Genomic DNA, 21,451 nt, shown 5'->3' on the forward strand with positions numbered 1-21,451 from the left:
AATTTACAACGCGAAGCAGCAGCCGGCAGAACAGTACTGCAACAGCAGTCTCGGTGCCAACAGCTCGCGATCAGCAGTCATGCCATGTATCAGTGGCAGTGCTTTGCTTCTCTTCTTCCTGACTACAATAACAGTTAACTTCCTCCGTGCTTCCTCTGGCTTCACTGTCTGGGCATGTGACTGTGTGGGGTTGTGACTAACGAAAAATCGAGCTAGTCTATTCCATGTGTAGTCTATGTCCAGTTTCGCATTTGGAAACCACTGACACCAAAAGGGATAAGACAAGCACTCATTTGTGCTCGTGTGACTGGCGCTGTGTGAATGTGCATGTTAAATATTGATGTGTGCAATGTGCCCTGTCTACTTGCAGCCTGCTCTGCTCACGTACGACGTTCTCCTGCGAGCCAAGCAGCTTGGCTTCTCGGACAAGCAGATCGGCCAGTGCGTGGGCAGGTCAGTATCCAGCAGCCTTGGTCTTCCTGTCAAATGAAACGCAATGGTCTCCTGTCCATGTAAACATTCTGCTGTGGTGACCACTTTAACCCTTTGATGTGCTGTGTACACAATTGTGTATGCCAAGGTTGTACGTCAACAGCAAAAGCACTGATGAAAGTAACGACACTTAAAATGTGTCACATACATCTCAAAACACTTCTGATTGGAATTATGCTGCAAGGTTGAATAACATGTGCGACGTGCTTTAGTAAAACGAGTGGGAATGTAGATGGTTGGGTATTTTTACTCTTTCTGAGTATGGGGGGGTCGTATGCAGCGGGTTCACTTCTTTCATTGTTTTTCACACTTCGTTGCACCAGGCACAATTTTCAAGTGACTGGATAGGTGCCTTTCAAGCCTGCTAGACATGGAATCTTGGATGTTCTCATATCTGATGTTCCTGTACGAGTTTCGCTTGAAGTCCATAGTCTCTAAACATCACAGAACACTAAAGGATTGAAAATTGATCATCTTTTTTGCAGCTGTACGCTTTTTATGATGCTGAAAATATGGGAAATGCTGTTGGAGGTAAGTTTTAAATCAACAGGATCAGTTGGCACCTGAAATGGTTAAGGTAGTTCCTATAGTACGCCGTAAATATGAACGCCACTGGGGAATGCCCCTGGGTCAGATTCTTTTTGGCCACTCACGGAATTCTAAGATGTCGTTCGCTGGAATACAGGACAAACCCGGCAGCATCTCCAGCATCCCTAACCCAGCGACACTCAGTGAAAATATAGAATGTCATCTAGTCTGCTCTTGTTGATAACGAACGGCCACAGTTTTCCCAAGCCATAAATATGCACAGCGAGCAAAACTGAGAGCACCCTTCTCATTTTTCCTTGATGGCATGTGTTGCTCCTCGGAGTCAATCTCTTGTTTGACAGCATCTTTCAAAAAAGCGCCATTGCAAATTTGTTGGCAGTAAATATTTCTGACATGAAAAGTGATAACATGTCTGTTAGAAGTAGTGCACTTGCAGGGCGTGGCATGGTGCAGCTTTGAATATATTGACTGTGTCGGTGAATGGGAGTTCAGTGTTCTTCATATACAGTCAAGATGCATTACACTGAACCAGCATCACATACACTGCTTTCTATTTGAGTAGTGTAATCTGCCCGGAGAATGTCCTTTCACTTCCCTTCTCCCTGCCCTCCTCGCTTAACCCTTTTTGGCACTGATTCTGTTGATTTAAAACTTGCCTCAACAGTATTTCCTACATTTTCAGAATCGTAAAAAAGCGCACTGCTGCAAAAGAAAATATCAATTTTCAATCATTTAGTATGTTTTGTAATGTTTAGAGAATGTGGACTCCACGCAAAAACTCATACAGGAGCATCAGATATGAGAACTTATAAACTATTTCATGTCTAGAAGGCTTGAAAAGCACTTAACCAGTCACTTGAAAATTGTGCCTGATGCAACGAATTGTGAAAAAAACAATGAAAGAAGTGAACCAGCTCTATAAGACATACTCAGACCGAGCAAAAAATACCCAACCATCTACATTCCCACTCGTTTTACTAAACCATTTTGCTCGTGTTTTGAGATGTATGTGACACATTTTAAATCTCATTACTTTCATCATTGCATTTGCTGCTTATGCACAACCTTCGTGTACACAATTGTGTACACAGTGCATCAAAGGGTTAACCCATTATGGACGAGTGCTGAATGGTAACGCACCAGACATATTTCTTTCTTGCTGAGTTTTGGTATTGAGTACAAAGTTTCTGGCCAAATGGCTTCGGCCAACACTGAATAAGAGGCGGCGAGCATCGCTTGTTGGTTTAGAACAGGAACATAAGATGAGAGAGAGGATGTTTGGCATGCGCCTCACGTTTTCTTGAAAACACAGTCGGAGAATACAAACCGATGTAACATCTCCGGCTGCAGTGGTGTCACGCACACCTAAAGCAAACAAAATGTACTATCGACCAAAAAAGTTTACGGACCATGGGATCTCAGAAAACTCTAAATATCCAAGCAGCCTTTAAAAGTAGCCAGTAAAACCCTACATCACAATGTTGTTCGCATACGCCAGTAGAGGCTGGAAATGAGAATACCAGGCTGGCAATTTGAGGCCGCATAGATATTCAGCTTTTTGTCAGACCCCTTGATCCGTAAACTTTTTCAGTCGATAGTAGTATATCTATGGTACATGACTGAAAAGAGCTGTCTGTAAAAATTCCAAACAAAGCCATGTGCGGCTTGTGGTGACGTCCACTTCCAGTTTTGTGCTTGGTGTTACCTCTCTCTTGCTGAAAAATAATTTTTCTTTATGTTGAATATGCTTATTCTCAATGTTTTTTGCACATTAAAATAGAAAATAAAATTTTTTTCTTAGTGATTACATATTTTGTCCGTACAGGGTTAAACAGTCTGCAGTTAGCCTGAATGTCTCGGGCAACGTAGCCTACCTGTATACTTTTTGACAAGGAGTGTACCACAAACAACGAACTGCAGCTCCCAGCCACTGCTGCGTTTGTTTTGCATTCTCTTCGCTTTATGTTCCAACCGTTCACAATAGGGGAGGGAGCTGGAAATGACAAGTGCAGATTGGACACGAACCTATTGTGCCAACGAGACTCGTATTTCCCTACTTCTCACTCGCACCACCTGTCGTTTCTCATCCAGCACAGAGCTTGTGGTCCGCAAGACCCGCCAGGAACTGGGTGTGGTGCCCCGGGTAAAGCAGGTGGACACAGTCGCTGCAGAGTGGCCTGCCGCCACCAACTACCTTTACCTGACGTACAACGCTGAAGGGGACGACCTGCAGTTTGAGCCACGGAGTGCGATCATGGTGCTGGGCTCCGGTGTCTACCGCATTGGCAGCTCAGTCGAGTTTGACTGGTGCGCCGTCAGCTGTGTCCAGGAGCTCCGCAAGGTCAGCCTCCTTTTGCAGCAGTAATGCATGAAGCTTCGTGAACAGCTCCATTTCGACAGTACTCTACCCTATTTACTCGCATAATGAATGCACTTTTTTTCCCGAAAAAATATGCACAAAGTTGAGGGGTGCGTTCATTACAAGGTTAAATTTTTAGTGATTCTTTTTTTCCGCAGCCACCTCTAAAATGCCGCAGTTTCATCCCCAAAGGCGAACCATCGATTGCGATAGCAAATGCGTAGACAGCTACGTGAAGTAAGGATAATAGTTTTATTGGCCGTATAAACTTGCAAGAACTTGCTGTCAAAACGTTGGCGTGAAGAAGCGCGGCAGCAACAGCAAGCGAAGTGACCTTCGTGCTGTGTGTCACTTAAGCGCAAACGGAGCGGAGAGAACGGAGCACGCACAAAGGTATAAGTCACTGTCGCACCTAGACCCAGCTCCAGAGGCAGATCGCTCTCAAGGTAAGGCGCACGCAGCCGCGCAGTGCTCAGTTGTTGCGTCGCCCCCCTCCCCTTTCTCCAGCGCAATGCACGTGACAGAATATGGCGCATTTCCTCCCTGCTTTCCTCCCTCGAACGCGGGAGATTGAGGTGCGATCGTCGGCACCGACGGCAATAATGTGCCTGGAGTGTCCATATACAGTATAGACCACTTATAACGTAACCGCCTATAGTGCAGGACCGGATATAGTGCAGTCTTTTCAGACTCCCGTTAATTTTTCTATAGCACTCCATGTATACACGTGTCGCTTATAGTGCAGTTGTGGGAAACGAAATACCGGTTACAGTGCGGCTGCCTCGGAGTACGGAAGTCAGCGGAGACGGCGAACGCTCCCCTCAAACGGGTGCCCCAAGGAGTGCTCGAGGAAGAAAGAGAGACGAAGTGGAGGAGAAGGGCACATGGTGCTAACGAACAGCCAGTGAGGCTGAAACCAGAATCTTGAGTGCGGGTCGTGAAATATCACGGCGCGCATAGCGAGCGAGGGCCACGAAACTGCCAACGCCGGTCAACACTCGCTTCACGATAGCGGCAGTAAACGGAACTTCAGGGAGCGGGCGGCACGGCACGGCGAAGGGCGCACGCGGAGGCCGTGGAATGTGAGGGAGGAGGGCGGCAGGGAAGCGGATTTCGCCTCGGCAACTCCGCCGCTTCGGTGGCTCCCCTCGCCCTCCCTCGTAGCTCCCTCACTTTCGACTGTCACCGTGCACGCCCGCCGCTGCTCCAGCCGGCCTGGCGCCAGCCAGCCCGGCACCAGCTCCCCGAAGTTTCGTTTCCTGCCGTTATCAGGAAGCGGGCGTTTGCCGGCGTGGGCAGTTTCGTTGGCCGGCCTGGGACAGCGCCGCTGCTTCCCTCTGCGCTGTAGCCGCAGCGTGCAAGGTCAACACGTGACTAGAAAGTAGAGGAAGCATGAAGGAGAAAGAAGGGTTCACTGCCATTTTCTACGCGTCGCTGCGGTAGCGTGGCTGCAATGTCGGCACGTACACGCATGTTCCGGCGCAACGCAGAATCGGCGATCTTGCCATTTGAGAGAGGGTGAAATTTCCGCCGCGTTGTTTTTTTTTTTGTTTGTTCGCGAGCGACATTGAAGGGTCTCTCCTAAGCTTTTACTCTATGGCGGTGCCGGAGCAATGCCGGTCAGAGGCGCCGCCACGTGATTTCGTTCGAATTAACGAGATTTGACTGTAAATTGAATGCAAACGTTCTAGCCGCATTCCTCGACTGTCGCATATGTGTGGGCCTTGAAAATTGTTGCTTTGGTTATAGTGCGGTACCGCTTATACTGCGGATATTCGCGACTCCGGCGACTTACGTTATAAGCGGTCTACACTGTAATTGCTATCGCAATAAAAATAGGAGAGACAAGGTACGATTCGGCATCGATACAGTGTCCGATACAATCGTACCCGCCGGACGCCGTATCAGACACTGAATCGTACCGTGTCTCTCCTGCTTCACGGCAGCAAGTTCAGGGTGCGTTCTTTATGCGAGGAAAAGAAGACACGCATTTCTTGATTGTAAAGGGGGGGGGGGGGTGCATTCATTCTGTGAGTGCGTTCATTATGCGAGTAAATACGGTAGTCCACCCATTTGTCGTCAAAGCATGCATCACAATGAATGGACACTCTCAGTCTAATGTAGAAAATTATGTCTCAAGTACACTGGGACAAACAAAGGACGTGTGAGCATGCATCTTTCTGCTTTTGCAGTTATGACTGCCAAGAGTAGAAAATTTCTTGGCATCTGTGGCACGCAGCGTCACACTGTTTATCCTCACACTGCTTCAGTAGCAGAAGTCTCCTGAAAAGAGGCTGTTTTCGCAAATCAATTTTTTCCATCTGGCTCTCAATCTTGGGTCTGCTTTGTGAGGAATCTTATGAGATTATCATCCGGCCTGCTTTTAGACCAGCTATGCCAATTTTCGAGGCATTCAACTTGAGACTCGAAGGAGTGGTCTTCTATGTTTCTTTCTCTGTCTGTGTCCCTGTACTAAGACTTTCTAATAGGCAGCATGAATATCTTCTAGCAATATAGTCATATGAAATTATGGAAACTAAAATCAAGCTTTGCAGTGTTCAGTGTTGTAATTTTGGTTTCCCACAGTCAGATGTGGACTGGTTTGTGCTGTACAATAGGTGTACCGTATTTACCCGAACCTAGTGCACACCTTTTTTCTGAGAAAATGGGTCTAAAAAAGTGCTGGGCGTTACAATCGGATAGAAAACCAAAACAGCGTTCTTGAAGTTGGCAACAGCCCACCGTCAGATTCAGCATCATCGTCACAAAATGGCAACAGAGCGTGATTTTGTGAATGTTGCTTGTCGGTTAATTTTGTGCTTGACTACAATCTTGAGCAGTATTTTTGCCAATAATTGCCGGAGGTACTATCACTATCGCGAGATTTCGTGCAACTCAGCACCGGATGAATCCATGTAACGGCCCCAGCGTTTCTGGCGCTGTGCTTTCTATTTTATGAATTTTTATGAATATTTCTATTTCATGAATTGGTGGCATTCAGTTGCACTTATATATTTTCTTACTTTAAGCCTATGAAAATTGTGTGAGCATTAAATTTAGAGACGCCTTTAATCAGATATTTTGGTCTGCAATCCATGACATACTGACACCACGCTGTCAGTTTTCACACAGGCTCTTCTGACAGTGTAACATTAAGTTTGGGCTCCCTTCTAGCAAGCTTTAGCGAATGCTGGAAGCCACATATGTTAAAGAAACTGATTCTAGGTTGCAAGTGTTTCAAACTGTCTTTCTGGTCTTTCTTGCAGCTTGGCAAGGCAACTATCATGGTTAACTGCAACCCTGAAACAGTCAGCACAGACTACGACATGTGTGATCGCCTATACTTCGATGAAATCAGCTTTGAGGTAAGTTGCATTTTTTACAGCAGGTTTTTACCTGCAGTGGTTGCACCTTTAAGATGTCATGGTGGCTCAGTTGCTGTGGCCAGCTTGGTACAGCAGTGATGAAATTAATTGGATAATGCATGCATTAGTTAAAAGCAGTAGTTAAAAGCAGTCGGTCTAGTTGGTCTGTGCCAGCACACTGGCCATTTCGTAAAAGTTTGTTTAGAGATCTTATCTTTTGGCCAGTTGTCGGCACTGATATTTTGCGTTAGATGAGAATTTGTTTCTTTTCTGATTTTCTGAAATATAAAGTATAATAACAAATTTCTTTATCATTAAATAAAGGCATGTTGATACAGTAAACATTTTTTTCTCAGTCCATTCAGTAATTCAACATTGGGACATTTTCTTTTTTTTCCCCTGATCCGGTGAAATTCATATTGGCAATATTTTACTGTGTACCTTGGCTGGCTTGCAGAATGTGCGCATTTATAGGAGACTCTTCTCACATTGTGGTGTGATGTCCAAGATGTTCCATGTTTAGCCAATGTTGCTTAGTGTAGAACACATTCAAGTACGTCTTCCTGCTCAGTGTACACTTGGGCCCCCATTCTTCAGATTAAAGCTGAAAGAAAAAAAATTGTGCAGAAGTCTTGTACGGCATGTCATTATGAGGCATGCTGTTGTGGGGGACTCCGGGTTAATTTGGACCACCTAGAGTTCTGTAACTTGCACCACCAAATGTACGGCACACTGGCGTTCTTCCCCCATCGAAATGCGGCTGCCGCAATTCGATCCCGCAACCTCGTGTTTAGCAGCGCAACGCCATAGTCGCTAAGCCACCACAGCGGGTAGTTAGGACATTTAGGTAGCTTTTGTTGCTTTATTGCGTAATTCTGTAGATAATAGAACCACAGTGTTAGAGCCCTCCCTCTCCCAGCCACCACTAGGAGAGGGAGCGGCGGGAGAACATCGACCTTCAGACACCCCAAAGCTCAGGCACGACAGCACGCGCCAGCGGGCAATTTGCTTACACGCATAACTCTGTTTTACAGACGATTATACAAATTCTTGCTACAACGAAGCCAAGTTCTGCTTTTGCATTGTCGCCCATGGCCTGCTTTCACAAACTCAACAGCCCTGAATGTTTAATGAAATGTGACAAAATATTTATTTTACCATTACAAATGCTGTATCTAGAGCTGATAATTTTGTGAAAGCTATGTTGTCATTGAGGGTTTTTTAATCTGATTGTCAGCGTTCAACAACACGTGCCCTTTGCATTGATGCCTTTGTATCGGTGGTGAGAGCCTAAACATGGACGGTCAACCACTGACCCCGAAAACAGACGAATGAGCCAAAGGAAGCCATTTTCTTAAAAATATGGCTTTATGTTATTGTGTGACCAATCATGTTAGCAATTCCATGGGGTGGGCCATTACTACGTCTTGTTTGGGGGCTATAAGTTTTTCTTTTTCCTTACTTTAACTGCCACTTGTCCTCATTTTTGTTCCCCCTGTGCCCTTGCAAAATGTATGGAGCACACCAATGCATGTGCCCATTCACTGGGCATTGCATACCACATGCATTTTGCAAGCAAGATCAGAACTTCTTTACCTGAATGATGCATTAATCGTGCTTTGGAGCTGAATGAAGCATTGAACAGTGTCTCATTTCTAGGCTGTCTGGATTATGTAAATGAAACTGGGTAGACAAGGTGTGTTGTTGTTGGAGGCACAATGAAAAATTTCCAATTTCACCGGAGCCTATAACACTTTCCTGCCTGCAGGAAAAGCAGCAGTTCTTGGGTGGTCTAGTGAATACTTTTCTTCCTATCGCAGAGCATGCTTGATACTAAAGTGTCCAGCATCAAATTAAAGAGGAAAAAAATTTTCTTCCCAATTGTGCTAGTCTCAAAACACATACAGTCAAATCTCGTTAATTAGAACACGCTTAATTCGAACTGCCGGTTTATTCGAACTCACGCCGTGGTCCCGTCAAAGTTATGTTTATTTCAATGGGCGAAAATGCTCGGCAATTCGAACGCAAAAGCATTTGCTATGGTTATGTAATTCAAACATACCGCGGACCGACAATGCTCTCAGCAGCGCGCCAAATAACGCGGCGGCGCCTCCGACCTGCATTGCTCCGACACCGCCATAAAGCAAAAGCTTGGGAGGGACCCCTTAATGCAGCGGCAGAGGTCCAGTCCGTCAACGAAACTGCCCATGACAGCAAACGCTCGCTTCCCGATAGCAGCAGAAAACGAAACTACAAGGAGCGGGCTAATCTGCACCGGGCCGGCTGTACCAGCGGTGCCGGCACGGTGGTGGGTGCGCACGGAGACAGCCAAAGGTGAGAGAGCTGCGAGAGAGTTGAGAGAGAGGGCGAGGGGAAGCACCGAAGTGGCGGAGTTGCCAAGGCCGAATCCGCTTCCCTGCTGCCCTCCTCCCTCACCTTCGACGGTCTCCGCGCCCGCCCGCCCGCCCGTCGCCATGCTGGTGCCGTCCGCTCCCGGAAGTTTTGTTTTCTGCCGTTATCTGGGAACCGAGCGTTGGCCGGCATGGGCGGCTGCGCTCGCTATGCGCTTGCGCGCCGCGATATTTCACGACTCGCACTGTTCGTGCATTGTGCTATGGTGCTCGAATACTTCAAAAATACGTCCTTCCTTTAATTCGAACTTCTTTTAATTCGAACAAATTTTCGGGCCCCTTCGAGTTTGTATTATCGAGATTCGACTGTACTTATTAAGAAGAATTCGAAAAGAAATTGCCGGAACAATAACATTGTAAGAAAGAAAAAGTATTAAAATGTGATTGTTGCTTTCACAAAAAAAAGTTTAAAATTTCAGAATATACATTGTCAGTGCAAGGGACTTGTGCAATATGTCAGCAAATATAAGCTATGTAAAGAGTTTCTTGATATATAAGAAAACTGAGGGTGTGCGAATATCAAAATTTTTGAATGCAAATCGAATACGAATACGTAGCTTCGAATGTCGAATAATGATATGCACGTGCATTTATTAGCCAGTTGGGTTAATTTATTATGTTGGAACATTGCAATTACTTTGTCAATGTTAAAACGCAAAACTAGTAAGCCGTTTTACTAAAACATTCTGTATTCGGCTCATGTTAACTTTAGTAATTCCCACAAGCTGTCCTTGACAGCCTGTGCCTTATTATACCGCATCAAATTCCTGTAAACTCAGAGGTATTTCATCCTGTGCCAGTCGTCACTCATCGCACTTGCTGTCAAGCAATAAGCTATTAATTGGGAATGGCACTGAAGAAAAAAAAAATGCATCCTCGCAGTCCTGTGGCAAACCCATGCCCCTTGCTACTGAGAGGCTGGCTTTCCCCCAAAGTTTAGACGTCTAGTGGCTAAGGGTGCTTTACAAGCGAGATTTCACTAGCAGCACGAAATTATCGAAAAATTAAGCCCAAGATTGCCCCAATAATCTTAGATTAGAAAGAAACAAATGCTAAGAACAGTGTTTGCTTCCGCACAGCCAGCAATATATTTATTAGATTCAAATATTTGTATCCAACCGAAGATTTGAACATTTTCGAATATCTATTTTTCGAATAGAATACGAATATTAAAAATATAATGTTCGATATTATTCAAACTTTTTGAATATTCACACACCCCTAAAGAAAGCATTAGCCCTAGTGACTAAGCCTAGCACGATGCTGAAGTCATCTCCTGGCCTTCTTTTTGTGCTAAACTAAACTCCCACAAAGCCGCAGGTAAATTATCCCAACCAAAGGATGTTAACACTCTGCAGATAAGAACTGCAAGAAAATGAGGAGCAAGCTTCTGCAGCCTTATTGGAAGCTGTGGGGATTGAGGTTGTTGGAGGCACGATAAAAAAATTTCCAAAATCACCAGAGCCTGTAACACTTTCCCCCAGTTCTCGCATTGTACTTAGCTCGATCTCCGGGAACCGCTGGGCTAATGGCAACATGGCGGACATGGCTAGCATGCCGGAGCTAATTTTCCGCGTAAACTGTGCTTCTCCCTCCCGGGATTGACTTTCTGCGCACGAACAAACCTCACCGGAACACGCCCCGGTAATTCTGAAAATCTCACATCCCCTTCTGTGACAGAAAAGTCCGTTGGTGAGTGTACCTATTTGCATAAAATGCCGAATTTTAACAAAACGACATTTCAAGATAATGAAGTGCCAGTTTTACTGGCTTCGTTATATCGAGGTTTTCATGGAATTTCATCTGCTTTTCAGTTTGAATTTCTTTTTTTGCTTCCATTTGCAGACCGTGATGGACATTTACTGCCTGGAGCAACCCGAGGGCATTATTCTGAACATGGGTGGCCAGCTGCCCAACAACATTGCCATGGATCTGTACAGGCAAAAGGTGAGCGACAGAGCTAGGCTGGCACAACCATCGAAGAGCTGTTGTCTTAATTTGCTTCATTGTTTTGTTTTGTTTTTTCACGTCAATAAGGAAAGAGTAAAGGAGCAACACAGTTACTTTGTACTTGCAAATCTAGTGGCAATGTTAGAAAATGTGCCTCACTGCACCAGTGATGTTTAGCTTGTAACTTCAGGGCTTTTTCAGAGTGTTCATTTTCAAGAGGAACAAGCAGGGAAGGGGCTAGCTCCTACTGATAAATTTCTAAATCAAAATACATTACAGATGCAAGGATAAAAATTGCAACATCTTTCATGCTGAAAGAAAGGGCAGATTTTTGCAACATCTTAGTTACACTGGTGTAATATCGACTGAGCATGCTGCAACCTAACCAACATGCCCGTGGTTGTATGAAACAGGCATGTCAATTGAAGGCTGGAAAGTTTGGTTGGAAAATCGGAAGAAAGAAAGTACTAGAAAATTGTTGCTGGTGTCTTTAAGAAAGTCAAGCAACACTGTGGCTTGTAGTGCATGTCATTTGTTCACAACTGAAATAATGGTGCCAGTTTGATGCCAAAACACTTATTGTGGACATTCTGCTTGAAGGCTGTTCACAAGGTTTTAAAAAAAAGCACCAAAAGTTAGTGAATAGGCAGCTGAAAACACGTAGGGAATTTTTTTTAATTAATAACCAACAGGAACAACTAACAGAGCTTTAAAGATCACAACTTTTTAAGGCTCTGTTAAAGAAAATAGTGACTTTTGCAATGCTATAGCTCTCCAATAATGTGATAGACATTTCACTGTTTCTGTATTTGTTATGTAGTCTATGAAATGTCCATCTACAGAGGACCGTAATAAAAGCAAAAATTTCCCTGTCTGAAAGTTGAATGAGCAGCTAACAAATACAACCAGCTGTGCAAGTCAAAACAAGCCAGGTGACAACTGTGTTTTTTCTCTCGGTATGCCGTGTGTGCATTCAATCTGTGTGCACCTGTATATCGGTATTCAGTAAGCACGATGAAATAAAAACTGAATGAGAGCAGCAAGAGTTGAGCTTGCAGCCTCTGCGTGGCCCATGCAATGCTGTGTGTACAAACTCGGTGATCACACTCACTACACTTTCCTCCGCTTTTGTGGGCATTAATGTGCTAGTGTGTGTAGCCTGCTGAAGCGAGTCGCTGTCATATTTGTAGCTCTAGTGGTCACTGTATAATGGACGCATACGGCAGCCTGCTTGAGCTTTGTCATGACTTGTTGGCGGGCTAGTTGGTTTTGGATCGTAGTGAACGTTGAACAGGACGAAGGGCAGGAAGAGGGGACACTTGCAGTGCCTGTGTGTGTGTTGCCTTGTCCTGTCCTTTGTTAATTCATGCTGGTAAATGTTCATCATACCCAAGATGTTGGGAGATGTGTTCTGTGTGAACCACTCTGGGATCTCTCTTTGCGTGACTTTGAGACACTGCAGTTGTTGGCTTGCGAAACTATTGACGAATGCCTCCCTTGCCTTCCCTTTTGTACTCATAAGGGGGGCTGAAAGTGTCACAAAATCAACTTTGTCAGAGTGCATTCCTTTATTTCTTTTTTTCTTTTATAATTTTAGGCACGCATCCTGGGCACGTCTCCAGAGTCGATTGACTGTGCCGAAAACCGTTTCAAGTTCTCCCGCATGTTGGATTCTATTGGCATCTCCCAACCACAGTGGAAGGAGCTCACCAATTTAGAGGTGAGATTAGGGGGCCTATTTAGGTTCCTTTCTTTCTCTTTCTTTTTTTTTTTTTTTCGCTCACCAGTGATAGATTTATTACTCTTTGCATCCAGCACGACCAAAGAAGTGTTCAAACGAGGGACCTGCCTCTGTGTCTCAATGAGTACACCGTGCGATAACAATGTCACGCCTTGTCCAAGTGGCGGGGCCACGTGAGACTCCTCTGAAGATAGAGCCTTTCTCGGAAAAAGCATGTGACCTTGCTATGCTTGTGGACAAATTAAGGGGAGGCCAGCAGCAAATGTTGTAATTCCTCCTCTCATTTGCTGGATAACTCGCCTTCTGTGATTGCCCCTCTAGGGTTGCATAGCTAGCACATGTATTCACTCAAAAAGAACGGAAGGGATGAGTTAAAATAGCATTAACAAAGACTCGAATGATGCTGAGCTTTTGGAAATCTGAAGAGCTGCTTACCAGAATAGTAAGAAATTGAACCTGCTGAGTGTGTACCGATCGGGGCCTTCACTACTTGATTTTGTGGTGCACAAGAGAGTAGAGACAACCTGTGTCTGTTTGTGTTAAGCCTTGGCCCCGGGGGTGCGTGTAGCAGTCCATGTAGCAGTCCATTTTTTTCCACTAGAATGCCTCATGTATGTGTCATTGACTCTCTAAATCTATGGAAAAACGAAATTGCATCTGGGAAAAATATAAGGCTTGAACTGCATAATCTGAACAGGGGACTATTTTATTAGTTTGTTAGTGTAAACACTGACCAGAAAATTGCGGGAACAAGGTACTTTGGGATTCTGCTTCACTTTTGAGCACACGCAACGGTCACAGATGTGTACACCTCCACCTTTCTCTGCAGTGAGCTTTAGCTTCCACAAGATATAGTGAGACAGTGTCTATTGCAGCATTAGAGGACCCATACAGCAAAGCGCCAAAGGCAAAAGGAGATGGAGCATGATTACCACTTGTAAAACGAGCTGGTGGCACTTGTCAAAAACTTGCATTGACATTTCACAATCTGTACAAATCCGTTCTTATGAATCTTTTCACACTTTGAAACATCAGCATGTTGTGGAACTGTACGCACCCCAAAATGTCAGTATGTTGTGAATTTGTAAAGATCTTAAAAACATCAGTGTATGCTTCTGACAGTGTCAGTTACCTGTTTCACTAATGATTCTTTTACTTGACCAGATAGCGTTTGTCGCAGCCCTCCATTATTACAAGAGCGTGACTGTGTAGTGTGATAAAGCGGTCTGAGAATGACAAACGGAGAGGAAAGGCCTCAAGAGCGACGATAGGCAACTTTTGGTCTTGCTAGACTCCCAAAATGCTTTCAAGAAATTCTGACAGGAAGAGTCATAAAGCAGTGCTTTTTGATAACATTTTGCAGCCGTAGCAAAGTGGGGCAGGGCTTCTGTAAAAGGCCATATAGCAAGTTGCGTGACTTTGTTCTTGCCACTGTTCATTTCTCCGTCTCTGCCTCCCCCCCAACCCCCTTTTGGGCACAGAACATCAAGTCGTTCTGTCAGGAGGTTGGCTACCCATGCCTGGTGCGCCCTAGCTACGTGCTGAGTGGAGCAGCCATGAATGTGGCCTACTCTCATCGCGACCTCGAGGGTTATCTCAACGAAGCCAGTGCCGTCTCCAAGGAGCACCCCGTGGTTATCTCCAAGTTCATCTGTGAAGCCAAGGTGAGCTGTTACTGTGGCACAAAGAAGTCTTGTGAAACCTTATAATTTCGTAAAGCAGTGAAGGTGAATAGCATACTGTATTCTAAGCTGATCCCACAAATTCGCAAGGTCAGAAAAAAAAAAAGTACTTTTTCCTTGAATGCAAGCCAACTAAGATGGTGAGTGACAACAGCTACAAAAGGCAAATGACACAATGTCCAGCACCAGCCATGCACTTTCCCCGGCTCACCATAAGGACCACTTTAACACTGCGAGCTTGGTGGTGGCGTATCACCGAAAGCAAGCTTTGAAGGTACAGTGACTGTGACCGTACTGCATGCATTCAGTGTGGTTAAAATATTGCACTGTCACGGTGAGCTATAGTGTTCCATGGCTCTGGCAATTGACAGTAATCAGTACACTACTGTCTTGTGGTAGCGGCACGCCATTTTTCTAGTTTCCACAGCTCCTAACTAAATCCTCGAATCTAAGCCTGCCTATAAGTTCGTAACTCATGTTTAACCTAGATCCGAATAAATGCAGTATGCTGGAATACTCTCAGAACGAGTGAATGAAGAATCAAACCATTTGCTGGGCGAACTTATGCACCGAAAGGAAAGAAATACTTGAATGACAGCTGTCGTTGTGGCTAAGTTGCTGTGGCATTCTGCTGCTAAGCATGAAGTCAGGAGTTTGATTTTCCCAACACATGTTTTTGCATTCTGCCCCGATGGGGGCAAAGTGCATGAGCACCTGTGTACTTCAACTTAGGTGCAGATTAAAGAGCCCTGGATGGTCAAAAATTAATCCGATTTCCGCCAATATGGCGCTCCTCAAAGCTTGTGTGTCCCTGTGGAACGTTAAACTCCATTTATAATTTTAAGTAAACGCTTAAGACGATGATTGTGGCAAGCACAGTCTGCAGTCATTTAATCAAAACTGGAGCAGCTCTCGACCAGTTGCTGCATACTCAATGCGGAAATTTCCCGTTAACATGTGTATATCGCGGCAAACTTTCGCAAAGGAGCAGGGAGCATCGTGCTGAAGACACTCGGAGTGATAAGCACACAGGCTTAAGAGCATGCTAGGTGCGTAACTATACACGGGCAATGCGGCAGGTTGCACTTAAAGACGTGAAATAAGGTGACACATCAAGAGTGATAAGAACAACAGCAAACACCTAACATGGCAAAAGTTGAAAGGACACAAGTTTCCCATGTGATCTGCCTTCTCATTCTTTTCCCAGTTTATCATTTTGCTGGCCAAGTGTTAGCATTGGGCAGCTCTTACAGTGCCCGCTCGCAACTTCAACCCAGGCAACGTTATGTGATACAGTAAACCATCATTATAGTGAGATCGCTTTATTCAAAATATCACTTTATTTGAAGTTTCTCATGTTCTCAAGTTACTATGATTCTCCTATAGCTCCTCCGCTTTGAACAAAAAGCTGCTTATAACGAAGTCAACTTCCTGTCCCAATGACTTCGTTACAGTGAGGGTTTACTGTACCCAAAGTGTTGAACCGAAGTATTTTTTTTTTTTTTTTCGTTCCAGTTTTCAATTTGGTTCGCCGAAAATGGTTCAGTTCTGGTTCAGCTCAGGAGCTAAAAAATCACCGGATCAAGCCAGTTTGAACCGGTTCAAGTGCATTTGCATGTTTTGATATGCCTGCTGATTGCCAAGCACTACCCTTGAAGAGCCCTCTGTGACTTTGGCAGACCCGTTTGTTGTAACTGCTACTCATTTGGTAATGACTTATTAGTATAATTAGTAATAAATTTAGAACTCTATTGAAAGTTGTGGCACAGTGGGAAGGGGTTCACAAAATCGCTGCTTGTCACGTGCCACGTGGCGCGAGTAGAACGAGTCTGACATGAGTCATGAAAACTGCACACAGGAAATCGACGTGGACGCTGTGGCCAAGGACGGAGTTCTGGTGGCCATGGCGGTTTCTGAGCACGTCGAGAATGCTGGTGTGCATTCGGGAGACGCTACGCTGGTGACTCCGCCTCAGGATCTGAACTCTGAGACGCTCGCCAAGATCCGCTCCATTTGCCAGGCCATTGGCGAGGCACTCATTGTCAGCGGACCGTACAACATGCAGCTCATTGCGAAGGTGAGTTTTGTCCTTTCGGTGACATCATTTGGATTACATGTTGATGGCTTGTGGCGTAGGCATCAAAGTTTACCGAGGAACCATACAGCATGTGAAATTTTCATTGCAGTTAAAGAGAACCTCATCATGAGCTCTGTTCACTAGGCCACTTGGGGTGGCACAGACACCTGGCTGCAGAAGTGAGGCATGATACAAAATTACAGGCTGGAAAGCACCTAGCAGCTGCATTGCTGCCTATTTATCAGTGGCTCGATCTCCTAACCTCCATAGCCATTGTCAATGGAAGATGATTCAGAAGGCTGCTGAGAGCCTTCATTCAGTAACATGGTCGATTCTACCAAAAGAAAACAATGCCTCACTGACTGCACTATTATAGGCTGCTATCAATGAGGCAGTCTGCAGATACAACGCTAGAACTACTGTATATTTATGCCCACATAGTTCTGCACCTCACTTGGTTTGAAACCTAGGCACCATGCTCTTTGTAGAGCAGCAGTAAAGAATGGCATACAAACAAGAAAAAGGCAGAACGAAGGCTCAGCAGACCAGAGGCCACATGTCCAAGAAGCCCCACGTCACAAAACACATCAAAGATTACAACTTTGGTGCGTTTTAGAGAACTGAAGAGAAGGTGCAACTTTGAGAGCCGTTTTCTCAAAACTGTTTTTTCGCCTTTCTGCTCAGTTTCTGGAGCTGATTTCTTCGTTACCGTTTAGCCTATTTTGATTCTGTTTTTTTTTTTTTTGTCACGTTCCTTGGACTACAGTGCAGGTCGAGACAGTCTCGCATTTTTATATTGACATTTTATAAATTTATGGCGTGGCTATTCGTTCACCCCGAAAGTGTGCTTGGTGCGAAGGTAACTTGAAAAATGACTGTCTAAAAAATGTGTGTTGCGAAAAAAAAAAGTAAGACTGTCACGACCTTCAGCACGCATTGAGCTATGCAGTCAATACTCAACGAGCCTTCCATCATGTTTTTTAAGCTCCCCAGGCCCTCCAGAAAGTTCAAGAGAGAAAAATTCTGCTCAATAAAATGTTCTCAAGGTATCACTCTGAAACTTTTATGGAAGTATCGGGGAGACATTCTAAACATTTGTGCCAATTTTCATCAAAATCCATGAAGAAATCAGGAAGTTGATTTTCAAAGCCACGTCCCCCCTTAAGAAAAAGGGTGGTATGATAGGTATTATTACTAGATATCGTGGCATTACGATAACAGAGTCGGCGTGCGATGTGCTAAGTCGCGGGTCCGATGTGCGAAATGCCTGGTCGCGGGTCCGCGGAATAGACGCTCGACGAGCTTAGTCGCGCTGTCCGAGGTGCCGATGCGCAAAATGCCTGGTCGCAGGTCCAAACGCTCGGTAAGCTCAATCGCGCAGTCCGAGGTGCCGACGCGCGAAATGCCTAGCCGCGGGTACGAGGAATAGACGCTCGAGGTGTCGACACTCCATGAGCGATGTGCCGACACGCGAAATGCCTAGCCGCGGGCTCGAGGAGTCGACGCTCGAGGTGCCGACGCGCGAAGTGCCTAGTCGCGGGTCCGAGGAGTCGACACTCGTTGAGCGATGTGCCGACGCGCGAAATGCATAGCCGCGGGCTCGGGGAGTCGACGCTCGATTTGCTTAGTCGCACAGTCGGAGGCGCCAACGCACGAAATGCTTAGGCAAGGATCCGAGAAGTCCGCGCGCGATGTGCTTCATCGCCGAGTCGGAGACGTCTACGCGCGAGAGGCTTAGCCACGTGTCCGAGCATTCCGTGCCCGAAGCTCGGTCGCGAAGTCCGCGCCACCGATGCTTGGAATGCTTAGCCGCGGGTCTGAGACGTCCACAAAAAGCGGGATCGGCCACGCTACTGCGATGTCCGCGTAGCGCCCGCTTTAACACTCGTCGAAATTACGGAAACTGTCCGGAGCTCGCGAGGACACCGCAACAAGCGGAGCAGACGACGCCATCACGGAGAGAGCACCGAACCAATGGCGAACCGCGCTGGAGTCACGTGGCGGGCGCGGCCAATCGGTGGCTCCGGCACGACCTTCAATCATTTGCTTTTTGTGTGCTTGTTTCTGTATGGAGGAGATAGCTGAAGCGGCAGATTTGAAGACGGAGAAATGCGCTTTCCAACGAGACCAAGATGGCGGCGCTCGGCTGCGCCGTTCCGAAGATATCGTGGCTTGAAAAACGCCGTTTTTCGCGATTTCCGCGGAATTTTTCGGCACCTTGGCTGATACAATTTTTTTAGAGCACTTCTACTTGGTTTTCAGTGATGATATTTCGGAATCAGATAAAATAAGAGTTATAGAAACTGAAAATTTGATTTTCAAAAAATCGATTTTTTAGCCATTTTTCGCGATGCGAAAGCCGCGTCCCCCCTTAATGAAAGCGCTGCAAGGGTGTTCTTAAAATTAGGCAAGTTCAAAAAAAATCAAGCGTCTGAAACAATTTTGGCAGTTTTGCCCGAAAGGCAAGACAAGGCATTGACAGTGATATAAGGTTTAGCGTTGTGCTTGAATACCTCAGACAGTGCTCTGTGCGACATATTACTGCAATGCAGCACACAAGGCAACTCCTGCTGGGCAGAAGAAACAGCACCGTGGAAGCTACTAGGCGTCTCATGATGCTTGCGTGATGAGCGCTGCCAGTAGCTTTGCAGGTGCTGCAGCTTGATGGTGCACAAGCTGAAACTGGTGTGAAACTGTTGGCGTTAGTGCCCAGTGAAATGTTACATAACCTTGACTTGACATTTACTGCCCGTTCCGTTCTGAGCAGTGCATACACACAGCAGCTCAACAGGAACACTAGTGTGCTTATAGTGGCCTGCGCACAACACCCATGCCCACAGTGAAAGGCAGAACGCTGCCTTGGCTTCGCCACCGAGGCGATTGAGTGTAGCGTTGGTGTGACCACTTTGCGTCGTCGTTTTTGCTGCCAAATGCACTTTGCGCCTCTGGAGAGCCTCCACGCTCAAGCTGCGCATGCACTGTCGAGTAGAACAGCATCACAACAGGGGCTGCGGTGCTGGTGGCATGGATGTGCCTCAAGCATTCATATGCAGTCAAACCTCTAGAATTCAAACTTGAAGGAGCCCAAAAATTTGTTTAAGACAGTGTTCAAATAAAAGAAAAGCTCATTGCATACCGTATTTGCTCGCATAATGAACGCACTTTCTTTCCCAAAAAATATGCGCAAAGTTGGAGGGTGCGTTTATTTGCGGAGTAAAATTTTGAGCGATTTTTTTTTTCACGGCCGCCTCCAAAAAAAGTCACACTTTCACCCAAAAGGCGAACCATCGATCACAATAGCAAATGTGCAGACAGCTATACAAAGTAAGGATAGTAGTTTTATAGGCCGTATAAACTTGCAAAGCAATTTAACCGGCATGTTCATGTTTGCCTGTACATCACACTCGATGACCGCGGACATTCACTGTCAAAACGCTGGCGTGAGGAACTGCAACAGCGAGCGAAGTGACCTTATCTTCATGCCGTGTATCACTTCAACGCAAACTGAGCGGCTATAACGGAACACGCACAAAGGTATAAGCCGCCCTCGTACCTAGACTCAGCCCCTGACGCAGATCGCTTTCAAGATAGGAAGCACGCGGGCGCGCAATGCGCAGTTCATGCGCGCGACGCAGTACGGCGCGTTTCCTCCCCACTTTCCTCCCTCGAACGCGGGAGCTAGAGCCGCGATCGTCGGCGCCGGCGGCAATAATGCACCTGGAGTGTCCATATGATTGTTATCGCAATAAAAGTAGGAGACACATGGTACGATTCGGCGTCCGATACAATCGTACCCGCTGTACGCCATATCGGACAATGAATCGTACCGTGTCTCTCCTACTTCACGGCAGCAAGTTCAGGGTGCGTTTATTACGCGGGAGGAAAAAAAATCCAAATTTTGACGGCTAAAGTTGGGGGTGCGTTCATTACACTAGTAAATATGGTACAGTGAAAGCTTGTTAATTCGAATTTTGCGGGGACGCCCAATGAGTTCGAATTAAACCGAAATTCGAACTAACGAAATTCATTAAAAAAACAGCAGGAAATGAGACCAGGTTGTTGGAAAATCACTCAAAATATTTACTTAAGAAAATAATCCGTGATCACTGTCTGTTTCTCTTCTTTGAATGCGATCGCCATAGCCTTGTTTTCCAACGCGCGAACGTGGCAGAAAGCATCCTCTGCGTCTTCCTCGAAGCTGAAGAATAGACGCGCGACACGCATAGCCTCCATTAGTTCCAAAGCTGAGGGCCGCGTGGGTGCATCATCCTCTTCGTCATCCGCACCTACATCGACGAAAGGCGCTTCTCCACCAGTCACCTGCGCGATGATATCATCGTCGGTGATTGTGCCGCAGACCGCTGCACAGCGATCTGCATCGACGTAGTCGTCGAAGGTCACGTCCTCCAGCGCATCCCGCAATCCGGCAGGAATGACCACGGCCTCGCGCTCGTCGGGCTCGCAAGCTGTGCCCTCATTGGTCACAGAAAAGCCACCGTGGCGGAAGCAATTGGCAACAGTTGTTGCCGTGACCTGATCCCAGGCCCGCACCAACATATGCAAGGCCGTGAGCAGCGTCACATCGTAGCGACACGGCACCGAACGACTTCGTAGCTCTGACGTACACGAGGCCTAGGGACTGAATGTGCGGCACACAAAGGACACGGAGACTACGCAGACACGTCCGGCACGAACCACCACACGATGCGAAGAGCGATCGCAATGACGACAGTGACGCCGCTGCGCTCGCGTTATCTATCGTTGAGTCTGAAAGCTTGCGGCGGCAGTATAAAATACCACCACGCAGCGGCGCGCAGTTCGAATT

The 21,451-nt window shown here is 46.1% G+C and overlaps 1 protein-coding gene across 1 annotated transcript in view; it reads left to right on the forward strand.

Annotated features, from left to right (window-relative positions):
• The window catches only part of LOC119466399 (CAD protein-like), a 127,622-nt gene that overhangs the window by 47,122 nt on the left and 59,049 nt on the right, over nt 1-21,451 (forward strand). The window contains exons 17-23 of the mRNA XM_049656788.1: nt 371-453; nt 3,133-3,382; nt 6,667-6,765; nt 11,022-11,123; nt 12,724-12,846; nt 14,349-14,531; nt 16,408-16,626. Coding sequence (XP_049512745.1) covers nt 371-453; nt 3,133-3,382; nt 6,667-6,765; nt 11,022-11,123; nt 12,724-12,846; nt 14,349-14,531; nt 16,408-16,626 — 1,059 coding nt within the window. The remainder of the gene's footprint in view (nt 1-370; nt 454-3,132; nt 3,383-6,666; nt 6,766-11,021; nt 11,124-12,723; nt 12,847-14,348; nt 14,532-16,407; nt 16,627-21,451) is intronic.

Source organism: Dermacentor silvarum, chromosome 10 (genome assembly GCF_013339745.2).
Source record: "Dermacentor silvarum isolate Dsil-2018 chromosome 10, BIME_Dsil_1.4, whole genome shotgun sequence".
Lineage (NCBI taxonomy): Eukaryota > Metazoa > Arthropoda > Arachnida > Ixodida > Ixodidae > Dermacentor > Dermacentor silvarum.